The 18,711-nt window shown below is 44.6% G+C and overlaps 1 protein-coding gene across 3 annotated transcripts in view; it reads left to right on the top strand.

Moving 5' to 3' along the window:
- Positions 1 to 18,711, top strand: part of RCAN2 (regulator of calcineurin 2) — a 260,809-nt gene that overhangs the window by 238,627 nt on the left and 3,471 nt on the right. For all 3 annotated transcript variants that reach the window (XM_037054229.1, XM_037054235.1, XM_037054243.1), the window contains one exon: positions 3,368 to 3,539. In XM_037054229.1, coding sequence (XP_036910124.1) covers positions 3,368 to 3,539 — 172 coding nt within the window. The remainder of the gene's footprint in view (positions 1 to 3,367; positions 3,540 to 18,711) is intronic.

Genomic DNA, 18,711 nt, shown 5'->3' with positions numbered 1-18,711 from the left:
AGTCTGGGCTTTAACCCAGATTGTTGTATCACTTCACTCGGTCTCAGTTTCCTCACCTATAAAATGGGGATGGTTATATATACCCCAGACTATTGTCATGAGGATTAAATAAATTATTGGGTATTGAGGTGCCTAGCACTTGGTAAATGCATAAGAAATGCCAGCTAATAATTGTAAAGAATGCTCTAATCACAACTACCCCTGACCTTCCTGGCAAGGTTATAATTAAAACTTACATTTGAAGACAGTTTTAATGGACTATATACCTTAATGATTCACATTTAGGATAAAATGTACAAACATAAGGAAACTAATTTTGTGTTTTACTTAATCCAAAATCAAATTCTAGCTCTTCCAAAAGTGAATGGGTAATTCTTGGCAATGCACACAGTGGACAATCAGTGGTCATATGTGCCATCAGTAAATATTTTGATTCATCTCTTAATGGTCAGTATGCATTGTGTCCACTTTTGGACTCTACAAGGTGGTACAGAGCAACAAACATAGATGTTGCTTCTTTTTAGGGCTGAAGAGCATTCCATTCTATATATATTCCATATATTCCATTTTCTGCCTCCGTCACCTGTCAGTGGACATGTAGGTTGGTTCCATATCTGGCTGTTGTGAGCAGGGCTGCAGTGAACATGGGGTGCCAGTATTTCTTCAAGAGCCTGGTTTTCATTCTTTTGGATAAATACCTGGGAGTGGAATCCCTGGATCATATTGTGGTTCTATTTTAAGTTTTCTGAAGAACCACCAACTATGTACAAGGATTCCAATTTTTCCAAATTCTTTCCAACACTTGTGTTTTCGTTTTGGTATTTTTTTAAATAGCCATTCTGACAGGTGTGAGGTGATACCTCATTGTGTTTTTGAGTTACCTTTTCCTGATAATGAATGAACTGAGCATTTTCATATATATATATATATATATATATATATATATATATATATATATATACCATTTTTGTGTCTTCTTTGAAGAAATGTCTATTGAGGTCTTTACACCACTTTTTAATCATCAGTTTTTGTTTGTTTTTACTATTGGGTTATAGGAGTTCCTTATATATTTGAGGAGTAGCCCCTTATCCTACACAAGGTTTGCAAACATTTTCTTCCAATCTGTAGATTACCATTTCACTTTGTTGTTTTACTTTCTGTTCAGAATGCTCAGTTTGCTATAGTCCCACTTGTTCATTTTTGTTTTTGTTGCCTGTTTTTCTTTTCGTGTCATATCCATAAAGTCATTGCCAAGGCCAATATCATGAAGATATTTCCCCTATATTTTCTTCTAGGAGTTTTACAGTTTCATATCTTACATTTTAAGTCCCTAATTCACTTAAATTAATTTTTGTGCATAGTGTAAGATACGGATCCAGTTTCATTCTCTTACATGTGGAAATCGGTTTTCCCCGCACCATTGTTAAAGAGAACATCCTTTCCTGATTGTGCTTTCTTGACACCATTGCTGAAGATCAGATGACTCTCTCTATGTGGATATATTTCTGAGCTTCTATTATCTATTGTTTCCTATGTCTGTTTTAATGGCAGTACCAAACTATTTTGATTACTATAGCTTTAAAATATAGTTTTATTTTTATTTTATTTAGACTTTATTTATTTATTTTTAGAGAAAGAGGCAGGGAAGGAGAAAGAGAGGGAGAGAAACATCAATGTGTGGTTGTCTCTTGTATGCCTCTTACTGGGACCTGGCCTGCAACCCAGGCATGTGCCTTGACTGGGAATTGAACCAGCGACCCTTTGGTTTGCAGTCCACACTTGATCCACTGAACTACACCAGCCAGGGCTAAATATATTTTTAGACTAGGAAGTGCAATATTATTTCTCTCAAGATTGATTTGGCTATTTGATATCTTTCATGGTTCTATATAAATTTTAGAATTATTTTTTTCCTATTTCTGTAAAAAAATCACTGGGATTTTGCTAAGGATTACATTGAATCTGTAGATTACTTTAGGTAATGGGGACATTCTGCAATATGTGACAACATGGATGAACCTTGAGGACATTAGCTAAGTGAAATAAGACAGTCACAGAAAGACAAATATTGCATGATTCCATTTATATGAGGTGACTAAAATAGTCAAATTCATAGAACCGAAGTGTGGAATGGTGATAGCAAGGGGAGAGGGAAATGGAAAGTTACTGATCAATAAGCATAATGTCTCTGTCAGGCGAGGTGAGTGAGCTGTAGGGGCCTGCCGTTCAGCGTTGTGCCGACCGTCTGCAGTCGTGCGTTGTGCAACTAGGGGTTTGTCAAGAGGTTAGGCCTCATGTTAAGTGCTCTCGCCACAATGAAATAAAATAAAAATGACAAAAGACAAAGAACTTAGACTGTGGACTCGGGCCCTTGTTCAAAGCTCACACTGCTAATAACATATGTGACTTGGAGAAACCTCAGTTTTCTCATCAGTTAAAACCCCACCGTTTCCTTAACAAGTTTAGCATAGAGGCACCAACTGACCCAGCAATTCCACATAAATACTGCTATTTATCAAAGAAAATTGAAAATTGGTGTCAAACAAATACGGGCACACATATGTTCATAGCAGCATTACTCAAAATAGACAAAAGGTCGAAACAACCCAGATGTCCATCAGTGAGTGAACAGGTAAGCAAATCATGGTCTATTCATTTAATGGAATATTATTTGGTCATAAAAAGGAATGAAATAGCAATACATGCAACAATGTGGAAGAACCTTGAAAACATTATGCTAACTGAAAGAAGTCAGATATAAAAGGTCACAAATTCTGTTATTCCATTTACCTGAAATGATCAGAATAGGGAAATACACAGAGGTAGAAATCATATTGATGCTTGCCATGCTCTGCCTGGAGATGAAATGTAGCTGCGTATAGGTTTTCCTTTGCAGTGATAAAAACGTTTTGGATATAGATAGAAATGGTGGTTGCAAACACTGGGAATGTACCAAATGCCACTGAATTACTTCAAACCGGTTAATTTCATATTACATGAATTTCACATCAAGAAGGAAGGAGGGAAAGAAGGAAGGAAGGAAGGATGGATTTGAGGTGGAACTGGAAACCGCAGTATCAGCCTCACCTGGGAACTTGTTAGCAATGCAGATTCTTGGGCCCCATCCCAGATCTACTGAGTCAGAAACTCCAGAGTGGGGCTCAGTGATCTGTGTCTTGGTAAGCTTTCCAGGCAATTCTGGTGCTCACTAGAGGTTGAGAGCCACTGTTTTATGATATTTGAGCACATGGTGAATGGTAAGGAATAATTATTAAGGCTAAAAGTGAGACTCTGCCCCTTACTGTACCAATGTGGTGCATCTGAGCCGTGACGAATCATGTGTGTTCATTTCTGTTCTATTTAAAAGGTTCAGACTCCAGAGACAGACGGAGACAAACTGCATCTGGCCCCACCACAGCCGGCCAAACAGTTTCTCATCTCACCCCCTGCATCCCCTCCTATTGGCTGGCAGCCCATCAGCGATGCCACCCCAGTCCTCAACTACGACCTCCTCTATGCTGTGGCCAAACTAGGACCAGGTAGGTTCTGGGCCCCTTTAAAAATAAACATGTGTCAGCAACCTGGAAAAGCCAAATGAGATTAACAGCCTTGAAATCCTGGGTTCATGGTCACATCTGCATTTCTAATGGATTTATTGCTGTATGTGGACAATGAGAGGGATGAGGAATGAGACTGCAGTATCAGACTTTGTAGCTATTTGAATGCAACTCAGGAACCAGCTCTAAGATGTGGCATCTGGATTGCAGGGGAGACCGTTTAAGATTGGAAAACACTACTTAATTCTTCCGGGATTTCTCTCTATACCACAGTTCTATTTCCTCAGAACAAGCAACACGAGCTCTAGCAGCTGGTGTGAGGCTACTATGCTGTGTGACTGTTTTATTGCTGTCACAATTGGACCCAGGAACCCTCTGCTACAAGACAGTCTGGTTGCCAAAGTGAAGCTTCCAAGTCCCTAAGAAGTTGGTCACAGTAGCTTCAAACTGTAGAAAAATCCTACAGTCACTTTGTTCCAATGTTGGAATGTGTATCTCAGATTCACTCGTTTTCAGCGCAGTATAGTATTCCACCGGGTGAATAAACCATCACTCTTTACGCATCCATTCTCTGGTTGATGGACATTTAGATTGTTTCCAGTTTCTTGCCATTACAATTAAATCTACCGTTAACATTCTCATGCATATCTCCTGTCCACTTTGACCAAATGTTCTTACCTTTTACACCCAGAAGTGATATTGTCCTCAATTTCAGCAGATGTTGCCACCTTGCACTCCAGAGTACGTTTCCTGTATTATAGCAGGTGAGGGAATGGTGGAGGGGCCGCAACCAGTGGCAGCTGAGGTTTTAGGCACTATGGATCCCCAGGGAAGTAATGGCATTGCGACTGCTCCATTTTCCAGTAGTTCTCCCAGTGTGAGGGGGCTTTAAATATGTAACCCCAATGCCATAACTGCACCCCAACAGATTCTAATATCATTGATTTGGATCAAGTCCAGGCCTTAGCACTTTTTAAAAAGTTTCCTAGGTGATTCTGATGTACATATGAGTTCAAGAACCACTAGTAGCCAAATGCCAAATGCCAGGGAGATAAATTTATATGCCCTGGCTGAGTGGCTCTGTTAGTTGGAGTGTCGTCCTGAACACCAGAGGGTTGCAGGTTCTACCTCCAGTCAGGGTGCGTAAAGAAGGAAACCAGTGGGTGTTTCTCTCTCACATCGACATTTTTCTCTCATATCGATGTCTCTCTCTCTCTCTCTCTCTCTCTCTCTCTGTCTGTCTTTATCTATCTATCTGTTCCTTAGTGTGGGCAGGAAAACACTGGGACCAGAATCACCCACCCCAGAAACTGCAGTTTTCATCATCACACATATTGGTTCTTCTATACACTGAATTTTGAGAAACCGGTGCATAGAGCCACCCACGGTCCTGTTTACCCAGTACTGAGGGGTTCCTGGGAACTTTCAGTGCTAAAACCAGGAAACTGATAGGCAAAGCAGGAAGAGCTGATCACCCTATGGGATCCTCAAATTAGCATGAGGCTAATTTGATTAATAAGCACTCTCTGCAAAAGAATTACTGGCTGTCCCACTTGTGGCCTAAAAGTTAAATTATGGGGCTCTCAAGAGCAAGCTCTTTAGGGGTTTCTGTGAAATCACCATCCAGTCACTCAGCTTCTGGGGCCTTTAAAATGGCCATTGTTTTCCCTCAAAGAGCCATTGTGAGAAGCAGGAGGTGTCTAACTAAGATGGGCGGATGAAAGAAGCAGTATGATAATAAGGGAGATATTTGTCAAGTGTGATTTCCTGGAAAGTCTGACTCACATACAGGAATCCTGAGCGTATGCACTCCCCATCCAAAGAGAGCCGAGTCTGTGATATGCATAAATGTCAATGGTAAAAGTTGAGTCTGCTCAAGTTCAGCCTTGCAGAGCCATTTCCCATGGTAATTCAGGATGCTTCAGAAACAGGCAAGCACAGCCCCCAAAATGGACCAAGCAGAACCGAGTTCCTCGGCACTGCCTGTTTGACTCCTGTGCACAGATATGAACAAGAACACATTTGAACACTTTGTGCAGTTGATCTGAAGGTCAACACATGGAGCCCTTAGTAGAATCACTAAAGTCTTGGCTAGAGGAACCAGAAGTCACTGGCCAACCTCTGTTTTACAGTAGAGAAAACCCGAAGCTCAGGGGTGAGGAGAAGTGACCTGCAACAACAGGGCTTCCAATGCCATGCTCCTCCTGCCACAGCCTGGAAAGGAGGCCCACCCAAGTCAGACTTTCTGACCAGCCAACCCCGGGGGTGTCTTGTGCGCTCACTTGGAGCTGGTAATTCGATGACTTCAAATCATTTTTTATCCAGAACAGGAAAGAAAATTCATATGTAGTTCATGTTCACAAAGCTTGATACAAAGGCAAGATAAAGGCCAAGTCTCAGACACCTCGTGGCTAATGGAGCTGCCTCCGGCTGTGGAGGGCACTTCCAGGGACCAGGATGACCAGGGACTGACCAAGGCAGAAGGGATGGATGCAATGGGAATTCCGCCTCCAAAGGGATGCACCCCAGCCTGGCATGGAGGAGGGAGGAGGAAGAAGGAAAGGGTCTTCAGGAGGCAGAGAAAAAACAGGTTGTTTTTTTTTTAAGAATTGTGCATAACTTGTCAACAGTGATAAAAATGCATTAATTGTGCTCCTCACCTATGAGCCTCACCGTTCCTGTACTGTCTACCATCCCCGAAGTGTCCTGCTGTGCAATCCACAGAGATAGGAACTCTCCCATTTTATAGATTGGAACACTGAGCGGTAAAAAGGTGAATGAACCAGCTGGTTGGTGGCAGAGGCTAATGTCAAACCCAGCTCTTCCAACTCCCCAGTTGGCCAGACCCAGGGACTGGTTAAGGATACTGGCTGCCTTGGTGAAATTTAGGCCTCCTGTGCTCTTACATGGGCAAAATGTTCATCCTGCACCCTGAACTGACAGTTATCTGTGACTCCAGGAAGCCTAACCCAGGGTCTGGTGAGTGTGCAAACGAAGACTTGGGCACTATGTGTGCAAGAGCGAATCTCACAGGTTTCCTGCTGTTTGAGGTTGACTGACATTGCGTCCCATGGAACAGCTCTAATCTGGACGAATTCCCTGGGGTAGCTTTCTCTCCATCCCTTGACGGCAATCTGAGACTATTTCTCTTGATTTAGTCACCCATTTGCCCTTTTCCTGTGTCCTTGAAGCTTCTCCATCCCATGAAAATGAATGATTAGTATCCAGCTATCAAGTTGAAAATCTCAGAGTCCTATCAGAGGCCTGGGCCTCTGGCAGCTCTCTTAGCTGGGACAATGAGGGAGCCCCCTCCCCACCCGCCTCTCTGTCCCCTGCCCAGGGGGCGCTGACATGAGGAGTCATGCCTTCAGTCTCCTCATGGCACTTTGTACAACACTCCTCTCCTTATGGTAATTTTTCACCATTTCAGTTACCACCTTCCCTGCTTTTTGAGGGGAGATAATATACGTTTTACTCATTTTACTCATTCCTGGTGCCTGATGGCGCCTTGCACACAGCAGACGCTCAATCTATATTGAATGCCCTGGCTGAGTGGCTCCGTTAGTTGGAGTGTCGTCCTGAACACCAGAGGGTTGTGGGTTCTACCTCCAGTCAGGGTGCGTAGAGAATGAAACCAGTGGGTGTTTCTCTCTCACATCGACATTTCTCTTTCATCGATATGAAAGAAATTGATCTCTCTCTCTCTGTCTTTATCTATCTATCAGTTTCTATCTCTATCTCTCTCCCTTTCTCTTCCTGCCCCTCCCTTCCTCTAAAATCAGTGAACATGTCCTCAGGTGAGGATTTAAAAACAAATATTGAGTAAGTGAATAGATGGAGCTATTATCCTGCCTAGAGATAAATTTCTTTACTGGCAAATTTTTGCTTTTTTATGGCTTTAGCGAAGTCAAGCCAGGCAGCACTAAATTAATGTTTTTGTCCAATAAGAGGATTTCTAGCATTTCAATTTTTAAAAAAATAGTGATTTAGCAAAATTCATTTTTAATCATTTGGCAGAATCATTTCAGTACCGAAGTCTAATGTGTTCCGTGTGAAGGGATGGCTGCCTCCGCCCCAGGAGCGCAGAGACAGACTAGAACGAGAGCAGAGAGGTGGGGTTTTGCCTCGGAGCAGTGACTAGGAGCTCTGAACTGACAGGGGAGATGCAGAAATAGAAAGGTGCAGAGGAAACTAAGTGCAAAGAAAGAGCATCCTGGGGCTAGAATCCAGGGCTGGGATCCAGGCGCTTTGGCAAACCGCGGGCCTGGGGGAGCTTTAATATCTCAAGGTGTTAATGACGTGCCTTATTAAGGCCCTTTCACGGAAGAAAGTTGAGGATGAGGACACAGGACTTGGCTTAGACAAGCAGGGCAAAACAGCACCCTTGTTCTTTAAGAAAGGAACACGGGTGACCATCATCCAAAATGCCCTGGAACTTCTAAAGAGGCTCTTGAAACAAGCATGGAGAGGACAGGGCAATTTCCAACCTCAATCAACCCACACCTGCGGATTGCCTTTGAAATCCTTAACAGGAGTACAGTGTGAGGCCAGAGCCCCCTAACACTGAGGCATCTCTCAGTTCTGCTTATCAGGGAGAAAAACTTTATATTCTGGAAAATATCCCCATGATTGTATGTTCTGTTTTGGATCCAGAAAGTAAATAAACAGGTAAGTTAGAGAAAAAATTAAATGGAAACGATGACTACAACTTTATATAGGGCTTACTGTGTGTCAGGCACTGTTCTCAACATGTTATTATATTATCACATTTTTAAAAAAGATTTTATGTATTTTGTATTTTATGTATTTATCTGTAGAGGGGAAGGGAAGGGGAGAGGGAGAGAAACATCAGTGTGTGGTGGCCTCTCGTGTGTCCCCTGCTGGGAACTGGCCTGCAACCCAGGCATGTACCCTGACTGGGAATCGAACCGTGATCATGTGGTTTGCTGGCCAACTCTCAATCCACTGAGCTATACCAGCCAGGGCTATATTATCACATTTAATGCCCGAAGCAACTCTTTGAGACAAGCATTGTTATTTTCCTCATTTATTCAGGGGAATGTGAGGCACAGAGTGGTTAAGTAATTTGCCTGAGGCTGCACAGCTGGTAAGTTAAAATGAGTTCCTCTGCCACTGGCCAGAAGCAGAAGGGATTGATCATGCCACCACCCTCGCCCAGGGAGTAAAAAGTTTGAGAAGCCAGGCAGATTTCTTGAAGAATAAAAATAATTTATCCTGAAAAAATTCAAGATCATTGCAAAAGGAAATTTAAAAAATACAGAACACTGTATCCATTTGGTTCTCACACATTTCACTTCTCTGCTCATTGGCACCCCACAACACACCCTGCAGCAGCTCAGAGTTTCCTCTCTCGTCCCCTCTGAGGCCAGTGGATCAGCACTTGCCTCCCTCCTCTCTGTTTAAAGCACAGTCATTGCCTTCATAAAACAGAAGCTTTTACATTTGTATTAGTCCCCCTGGTGAATTTGGAGAAGCCATCATTCAACAATGACCTAGGCAAAATAAGACAGGCTTTGACCAGGGGGAGAAAGAACAGAATGTTTATGTCAGTTTATTGTCTAATACCCATTGTTCCTGAGTCCAGAGAGAGTATAGTGCTGTGTTCTTTTTGAATGTAAAACAAAATAGGAAAAACAAAAGCCCAACCCAGCAGAAGAGCTTATCTCCACCAATCAGCAAAAATGGCAAAATAGAGATGTAGGCTGCACTGAATGGGTGGTAAATCAGAGGCAGCGTGAAATGCCAGTCTTTGTTCAGCTCGCTAGGGTGGTTCTGGAAGGTCATGTTCATTGTCACTGAAAATGCCTGCAGGGAACAATATGAAAAGTCATTGTCTAGTCCCTTTTTTCTGCCTGCTATTTTTAGCTCTTGTTAGGGAAATCAATTTTAGTTAACTGCAGAGGGAGGCTTAAAGAGGTGCTCAAGTTTCAAGTTACATACATCTGCTGTATCTAGGGGTTTTTTCCAAATTCTTCTCCAACAAAACATGTCATAGTACAGTGGTTTTGCCAGTTTGCTGCTTGGTCTATGCAGTGTTTTCTCTAAATGGGAAATATATTTCATTAATCCATGTAACTTACAAGACAATTTTTAATCTCAGTCTCATTGATTCAAAAGGAGCAAAAATTTCATTTTGAAAATATATGCGAACACCTGTATTTTGGGTGCATGCCAGGGAACTATTGTAAAAGCCTTAATTCTTCTCGAACAATGACTATTTTCTGATCACGAATATGAAAAGCAAATAAAACAGCCGCTCTCCAGGGCTGCAGTTAGTGCAGTCCCTTAGGGTCATTCCTCAGCCACGGGGCATAGACTTGTGACCCTGGAACACATGCTCATATTTCTCATTGCTTTTCAATAAATTTTTCCTGGAAAAAAATGTTCAATGGATTTTCATCTCAGCATATATTACACAATTATCTTCAATCACTATTGAGTAGCTATATAAAATGCTTCCTTTTTTAAATTCACAGGTAAAAGCATGCACATTGTAGAAAAAATAGAAGACATAACCAAAGTTATTCCCTCAGCCCGGCCCCGATACTGGGAAAGGTAAAACAGAGTGACTGTTCCCAAGGCGGAACCTCGTGACTCTGTGACCAAGCAAGCACACAAAGAGCCTGGACAGACAGCTCTTTCTTCTCTTATGTTGGCTACTTTCCCCTCACCCCATGTGGACGGGCCTCACCTCACGAGCTTTAGAGAGCCCTTGTTTCCGGTCAACCTTGACCTTCCCAGTCCTTCTCCCTCTCTGGTTTCCTTAGCCTTTCTCACTCTTACCTTCTTCTAGGGTTCCACCTCTCTGTTTCGACCACAAATTCAGGTCTGCAGTCAATCAGTTGTCCCACAAAGTACTTTAGATCCTAAGGAGCTAAGGAGGGAATGAAGACAAATGGCCACCCTAATCCAGTCGTAGAGGAAAACCCCCAGAAGATAACCCCATTTTCTGGTTCACAGGCCCATGCTCAATCCACTGAGCTACACCAGCCAGGGCAATTACCCTATTTTCTTTAGTTGAAATAGAGCACCACTTACAATGAAACCACAGAAGTACTCGCTCTCTCTCCCCCCACCTTCCTCCCTCCCTTCCACTCTCTCTTTCTCTCTCCCTCACACCTTCATCTTACCAAGAGCCCCTTCTTTTTTCCTACTTCAATGTGGGGAAGGACTAAGGATATAGGACAAGAAGGAAGATTTCATTCATTCACGTCAATAGTATTTTCTCATTATAGGAAAATACTACACCTGCCGAGGCAGGGAAGTCGATGGTACGGACCGCCTGAACCTTACTCCTAAACATTGGAGCCAATGTGGTGACTGTGCTCTGACCTCCACAGACCTCAGTTGGAGTCCTGGCTTCACCACTTGTTCGTGGTGACCTTGACCAATTTACTTCACCCATCAGAGTTTTTTCAGTCATGGTAATTATTTGATGATTTGTAAGGTCATCTTGAGGATGGAATAATTAATACATGTGAAGCACTTAGTTGGCCCAGGGGCTGGCACAGAGACACTGTCATGTTCATGGTGGCAATCACTGTCCTCTGAGCAGTACAGATGTGCAGGCTTCCTCAGACAGATGTTCCTTCTGCCATTGTGTGAATTAAGGAAGGCAGACCTGTCGGAGTAGTGTCTACCAGCCAGAAAGAATAATATGCAGGTGGTGATGAGTGTTATTTAAATGTGCCTGTTCTCTAAACTGCCAGCAAAATGTTTGGGGTGGTCTATGCTTCGCTTCATCCTCTTTGGCACCTGGGCATAGAGGGTGCTCTTTGACAGAAACAGCAGGTGCACAGAGGAAAGGGGACAGAGCGCTATGGAGTGATGACCCCACCCTCACGTCCAGGCCCCACCAGAATTAAAGATGGGCTCATGGAAACCCAAAGGAATTAGAGAGGAAAACATTTGCAAAGGACTTCTCTCCCTGGAATCCTGCAAGATTTCTCTTAATACTAAATCACTCTGTCCAGTTCTACTTAGAAATAAGTTCTTTCTCCACTCTCATATTGAAGTTGTGATATTAAGTTCCCAATAAATCCATCTGTCCTGAAATACCTCCGCTTTTCACTTTTTTCTGTTGCTATACATGAAGCTCCAACAAAAGGAGAGGTACTTCTCTTGCTTTAGGATGAATGAGTAGAACTTGGGATGTGAGTTGGAATCCAGACTCAACTTTCGAGTAGCTACATGACCTTGAGAAAGTTTCCTAACCTCTCTGTGCCTCCGTGTCCTCAAGAGTAAAATCAGATTGGTGTGAGCATCAAAAAATGTAATCCATACACATCCATATATCTAGCCTTGGACACGGTAAATGCTCAGTGTGTGTTACCCAGTTGGTTTTCAAACCATATCCCAGTCTCCTATTAAAATATAAGTGCCTATTTTAAACTCTTAACTCAGTGTTTCTCAGTGTGGTATTTTGGAACTGACCGCCCTACATATTGCAGTACGTTTAGCATCCTCGGGCATCACCTGCTAAAATGCCAGTACCCACACCCAACGCAGTCCCTATGACAAAAAAAAAAATCCCTATCACATTTTCAGAGACCACTGGGAGTGTTTGAGAATCACACTAATTACACTTGAGCAGTGTTTATTAGGTGGTTCTCAAATGTGACAGAGACATAGAGGCAAGGACTGTCCTGTAAGGAGCTAGAGGTACCAGCGTGGAGCAAAGAGGGGAAAGAAGAAGGACACTACAAAGAAATGTCATCTGCTGCCCTCTCCCTTCACACACACACACACACACACACACACACACACACATTCTCTGTCTCTCCCTTTTTCCTTCCCTTTGGGCAGGGCTCAAAAGGACAGCTCATCTCTGCTCTGTGCGTTGTTGCTAGGCAGTTCAGCAGGGAACTGGCCAATCAGCTCTCAGGATGGTGTGCTCACGTGGCTGGCAGGTGGGATGTGGCTGTTGGCTGCCAGATCAGGAAGGCTGCGGGTCATGGGCCCTGGTGCCTCTCTATTTGAGCCCTTCACGGGCTGCTCAGACTTCCTCACAACATGGAGGTGAGGTTCCAGGAGTGAGCATACTGACAGAATAAGGTGGAAGTGCGTGGCATTTTGGTTACTACCACTATACTGTATCTGCCAAGGCCCCATAAAGGCCTGCCAGGTCCAAGGGGAGAGAGCGCAGTGAGGACAGTCCTTCATGAAGGAGTGGCACGGTGACTGAAGAGCACTGTGGACAGGAAGTGGTATGACTGTCTTCACAACACAGGAATAAGCAGCTACAACCCATGACTTTCCTAGGTTGAGAATTCACCTTTAATATGAAAGATAATAAACTTAAAGCAAGAAGGAAACATAGAGGGTCTTTTTTCAGAGTCCCAAGTCACTATAAGAGATATGGATTAACTCTGTCTAATGTATAGTCCTTTTCTTTTTATAATTTAGTAAATGCTGTTTTTTGACAAGGTTCATTGCTTGAAAATCATGCCTAGAAAAACTAGCGATTGGCCAAACAAAAAGAGGCAGGATGCAAAAGGAATAAACACTGCTCCTTTAGCTAGAGAACAAATACTCACTGAGAATATGAGTTGCCATGAAAATGTATTAAAAGTAGAGGATAAAATGAGGCTCCCTTTCAGTAGAGTCTCTTATACAATAGGAAAACAGTGGGAGTAACTGGGTGGTGAGGAGCGGCACAGCCTCTGAAGTCAGACAAGGTTTGACTGAGCTTGACTGAATCCAGGCTCTCCCATTCACTACCTGGGTGATCTCACTTTCCTCCTGTATGAATAAGACAGTATAAACCCCAAGGGACAGAACTGCCGTCATAATTAAATATCCATTTTATATGCAGTACTTAAGAGCTGGGTCTGGCATTTGGCAAGTGCTCCGTAAGTTGTTACGTTTAAGGCAGACAGAGAGTCTCTCTGGCCTAGCACCGACAGCCCACTGAAAATGAGGGCAATACCTCCCTTTGATAGTTGTCAGCTCGGCTGAAAAGCTAGAACTTACACATTTAACTATAGGAGAAAAATTCATGTGTGCGTATGTATTAGATATGACACGAGTAGGTCATAAACCGTTGAGCTCGATGCCTCCGTAAATCAATAATGTGTTTGCTGAGCACTTACATACACCTTAAACTGCAGCCGTCACCAAAGAAGCTCAAGTCCTGGCTTCTGTGGTTTGAAACATCACCAGATAAAACAATGAATAATAGAAAATGTGATCTAATCAAGCATTAGATATGAGTGGTTTGCACTATCTCAGAAAGAGAAAATCAGAGATCTCATTAAAAAGGCAACTCGGAAATGGGTAGGAAGAAAGAAGAAAAAGGAGAGGAAGTTACCAATGAGGAGGGAAGGGGACAGTGGTCCAGGGGGAAAGGGTCATTCAGTTTTGAGGATCAGAATCGATGACACCCACTGTTACTTGGGACCCAGCGAGTCATCGTCCCTTTACTTCTGTTTCCAACCGGGGCTCTACTGCATCAAAGCGCTTTGCAGTTAGTCAGGCTTCTTTCTTTAACTATTGTGTAGTATGACCAGACTAGTTCATCACGTTGAAAACCAGAAATTACGTTGGAGGGCAGCACTGACCATAGTATCACCTTAAATGTCATGTATTTTGCGAAGGCTGTATAAAGTATTTGACACCTAGTTCTTTATTTTGTAGCATCCCAAGGATGTGGTGGTCATTCCCATTTAACTGATGAGGAAACTAGGGTGTGAAAATGTAGAACACTGAGAGTCACATCACTAGCAAGTGAAAAGGTGAAGCTTCCGAATGTTCTGAGGAAGTTTCTTCTGTCAGGGAGGTTACTTCCTGTGGTGGGGAAACCAGGTGAGACTCCTCTGCATGGGAGGAGGCGCATGGAGGGAGCTCCTGAAAACTTTCAAAACAATAGTCAGCAATGCTCCCTGGCTTAATTACAGTAGATGAAAGAAAGAGCGAATTCAAGGATGACCAACTCTAAGGAATTGCATCTAAAAGTCTCTAAGACAAATGGGACAGCTCGGAAGTAAACACAGATTGGCAAAGAGAAGACATCGTCCTACTTTAGATATGTGAGTTTGGAAAAGAGTAGGAGACGCAGGTGGAGATGTCAGTGCGTCAAGTGTGAGATCAGGCCTGAGTATGCACAGAGCTTCTCAGAGGGACAGGAATGGGGGGCTCATGTTGTTGCAGGGAAAGAATCTTCCGAGAAGAACAGCAGTAAGGCTGGGAAATGATGCAAACCTTTGTCATATGCCTGCTGAACTTTGCTGGTGAAAGCCTCCAGGGTAGGGGTTACATCTATTCCTGGGAGAAGTCATATAAGGACTTATTCTGGGAGGTGCTGAAGTTTTAGGAATGCTTCTCTTGCTCTCCATCACAAAAGTTTTCTTATGAGGAATATGAACAGTCTCCACTCTGCTCAGCTACACATAAATATAGTATTTTGTGTATTATCAGCTCACTCTTAACATATCTGCATTATGCTGATTTTTATAAACTGTGCATAATCATACTGGTTATTGTAGGAAGAATTCAAGAAGGGCCAACTCATGGACCATATGTCAAAGATAATATGATGGAAAACTTCCTGGGCCACTGGGACCACCGATCACCAACACATTTCTCTGTGATTGTGCCAGAACATGTCACAGTGTCCCCCAGCCCGGGGACTCAACACCCCCCTCCTGAGGACAGGAAGCAGCCGTGGCCACCTCCACTTCCTCCAGACATGCAAGAACAGAGACGTCATCTGCAACCTGTCTCCATCCACTCAGGAAAAGAGGAGACGGGACTTTAGCATTTATTTTTGGTCGCACCCAAGCCTGTATCAATTCCAAAGGCCTGAACGACAACTTAACTGTGACGGCATGCTAGAGGACTTTGCATTTGTGCGGCTGGGAATTTCTTTCATGGGGGTGGCTAGAAAACCCTGATCAGTGTGACTTCTGGGGACTTTTGAGCCTGGCCTGCTTCCTGCTCGCAGGGGAAAGGACAATTCGAATACAGACTGAAGGAGTGGGAGCGTGCTGGATGAAACTCTGCTTTTTCTTCACAAGAAATGCTGCTCTATGTGGCCCTGCCCACCCTGTGGACATGAGGCACCATTGGCTCCTTGACCCCTACTGAGTCCAACTGGTCCCAATGCAGGCTGGTAGCACTGGCATCGACCCTCATGGTACAGGAGGACTACGCTGAAGACCAAAGGGAAAGAGAGGCCAAAAAAAGAGAGAAATTCAATCCAGCCAGACCAAAGCTATTTCATACTTTGTGGGCTCTCAACAGCTGTTCAGCTTTGCTGGATTTCGATAGTAAGAACCTTTCCAAAAATAGAACAGTGAAATGTCAGAATTAACGGAGTCCCGGCAATAAAATATGTCTACTACCAGGCTGATCTGACATTGGCCCCTTAGGGTGACCCCCACAGGGTGCCCTGCATGGTGTGCTTGCCCCTCTCCCACTCTGAGTGGGCCCCAGCCCCCCCAGACTGAGGGGAAGGTACCCACTTTTGAAGAGTAAACACACCTCAACTAGAAGGATCTGCAAGGAATGCTCTTTATCCAAGCCAGGGCAAGCCAATGGTTTGATCAAAAGGCTAGATCATATTTTACTGCTACTTAAAAAAAAAAGCTAACTTCTGACCAACAGATGAGGAAAGGGGCAGGATGTCTGGTCAGCCCCCTGGCCAGGGTCCCTGTGTCACCTCCTTATGCCTGGGTCCCACAATCACCATGCCCGCCCTGCCATGACTGGCTTTTCTTCATCCCCGCCTCCAAGGGCAAGAGACTGCTGCTCCTTCTTCCCTGCGTCACAGCCAGCAGAGCCATGAAGGACCCTTCCTCGGCCCCTGTGTTTCTTCAAAAGGCACTTCTCCCAATGTGTGAACCTGGAAGAAATTCCACCCACAGAAACAAGAGCCACCTCATTGGATTACTCAGACATCACTTCCTCCTCCGTGTCTTGTTTGAGAGAGTCTCTCATTCAGAATTGCAAAGTGTTCCCCAAGGAAAGAGGAAATTGAAGAAACCTTGGATTCAGTGAACTCAGTCACCGTTGGCTGTGCAACTTTTCAAGACATCCTCTTCTCCCAGAAAAAAATGAGAATGTCAAAGCTTAATTAGCTCTGATGGCTGGGGTGGCTGCCGGGCTGACCTGGACTCCCTGCTTCTTTTCCTTTGTTCATCCTCCGCACCCCTCCCTGCACTGCCCTCTGCCTGCACCCTTATCATTGTCCAATGGAAAATCATGAAGCTTCGTGGAGGACCAGAGGGGGCGCATGCTGGCACGCCAGTGCCCTTCTGGACCACAGCCTCCTGCCTGCCACACAAAGCCTGGTGACCATGGGGCACCTGTGGGTGTGGGGCACCGGTGCAGGTGTCACTAAGTCAGAATTTGCAGGGCTCATCCTCATACTGGAAAACTCTGTCTTTAACAGTAAGCCATCAGGTGTTTGAGAAGCACTGCTCAAAGGTGCTGCCAGCCAGCCTGCGCACCCCTGGCCCAGAGCCTTTTACGCACCTCTCGGAATGAGCCGGTTCCTGTGGGCTCTTCTCCTTAGCAATGTCTGAAATGGTTCTTCTACCTCGGGATTCTGACAAGAATGACAAGATGCTTCAAGGAGAACAGAACAAACATTTAAATGGGCTATAGGTAGCATCTGTATGTATACCACAGCTGCAAGGATATGTAATGTAACTTCAGAATGGACGACAGTGCTGTGAGGCTGTGCCAGCGATTCCTGTTCTCCAGGTGACCAGGGAAGTGTAGCGGGAGTGATCAGCCACTAGCTGCTTCCCAGTGTTGCTCTGTGTGCCGTTTGTGCCGCTGTCCTCCTCTGAATCTAAACTGGTCCTTCCACTCATGCATGTCAGAGATTTAATACTTGTGGACACAACTCTCTCCACCTGCAACTTCACCAGATCTGGACTTCAAATAATAGAATCTGTAGGAGCCACGCGTCTATGGCTCTGGTTAGCTCTGTCTTTCCCTGCTACTGGCAATACGCAGGGGAATGCTGGGGGTGTGATGCTCCATGTTTGTGAAGTATGTGCTGCCCTCACCAAGGAGAGCCTTGCTCTACAGCCAGGATGTTGAGGGGGACTCTTCACAGAAAGAGGGCACTCTCAGCAGCCTGAGGCTGCACTGCTTTGCTAGGACTGCCGTAACGAAGTACCACAGACCGGGAGGCTTAATCCACCAAAACTGATGGACTCCACCTCTGGAGGTTGGAAGTCTGATGTCAAGCTGTTGACGGGGCCATGCTCCCTCCTGAAGGTGCTAGGGAAGGAACAACTCCAGTCTCTCCTCTGGCTTCTGGCAGTGCAAGGCGCTCTCCCCGTGTGTGGACCCGAGTCCTGTTTTCCCCTTTTTATATGGACACCGGCTGTTTTAAAATAGGACCCACCCTAATGGCCTCATTTCGACTTAACCATCTGCAAAGATCCTAATTCCAAATAGGCCACATTAATAGGTCCTAGGAATTAGAATTTCAACACCTTTTTTGAGGAGAGCAGGGGGCATAATTCAGCCCGTAACAGTAGCTGACTCTGAATGTTTAAATCCTTCCCAGCGAGACTCAGAAGAGCTTTAACACTCACTGCATGATCAGTGTTCCCCAGTCGCCAAGGTCAGCACCCAGAATTTAACACTGTCCCCTGCCAGGGGCTGCTGTTCTCCACCAGGTGTGCACGGTAGCACACAAACCGTGCCCTAGACCTGGAACTGACAATACTTGCTTAGTGGCCCAGAGGGGGCATTTTCCACTGCACACTGAGGATGACACGCAAGGTTCCAGGACTGGGTGGTGTCTGGCAGTGATCCTGGAGGGGAGACAGGACTCAGGGGGTCTCACAGAGAGGTCTGGCTCTGCCAAGTAAAAGTGTCAGGTTGGTGGGTACAACACGTGACTGTCACGAGCACGGGCCAGCAGGTAAACCAATTTGACCAAAGCAAATAGGGAATTGCTGGAGGTAATGTTGGAAAAGATTGAGGAGATTATGCAGAGTCTCCTATCCTAGTCTAAAAAATTAGGACTTGATCTTAGTGAGGCCTGGAGACCCACTGAACAGGAGTATGCCCGGGAGACATTGCTTATAGATTTTTCTTTTGATTCATGAAGGATAGGAAGGACAGGGTAGGGTGTCCGGAGAAGATTAAGAGGAGCATTTGCAAGCGTGCG

This window comes from Sturnira hondurensis, unplaced genomic scaffold, assembly GCF_014824575.4.
Source record: "Sturnira hondurensis isolate 20B ecotype Veracruz unplaced genomic scaffold, ASM1482457v3 Scaffold0000880, whole genome shotgun sequence".
NCBI lineage: Eukaryota > Metazoa > Chordata > Mammalia > Chiroptera > Phyllostomidae > Sturnira > Sturnira hondurensis.
Note: the sequence above shows the minus strand (reverse complement) of the source record. Positions and strands in the feature narration are given on the sequence as shown.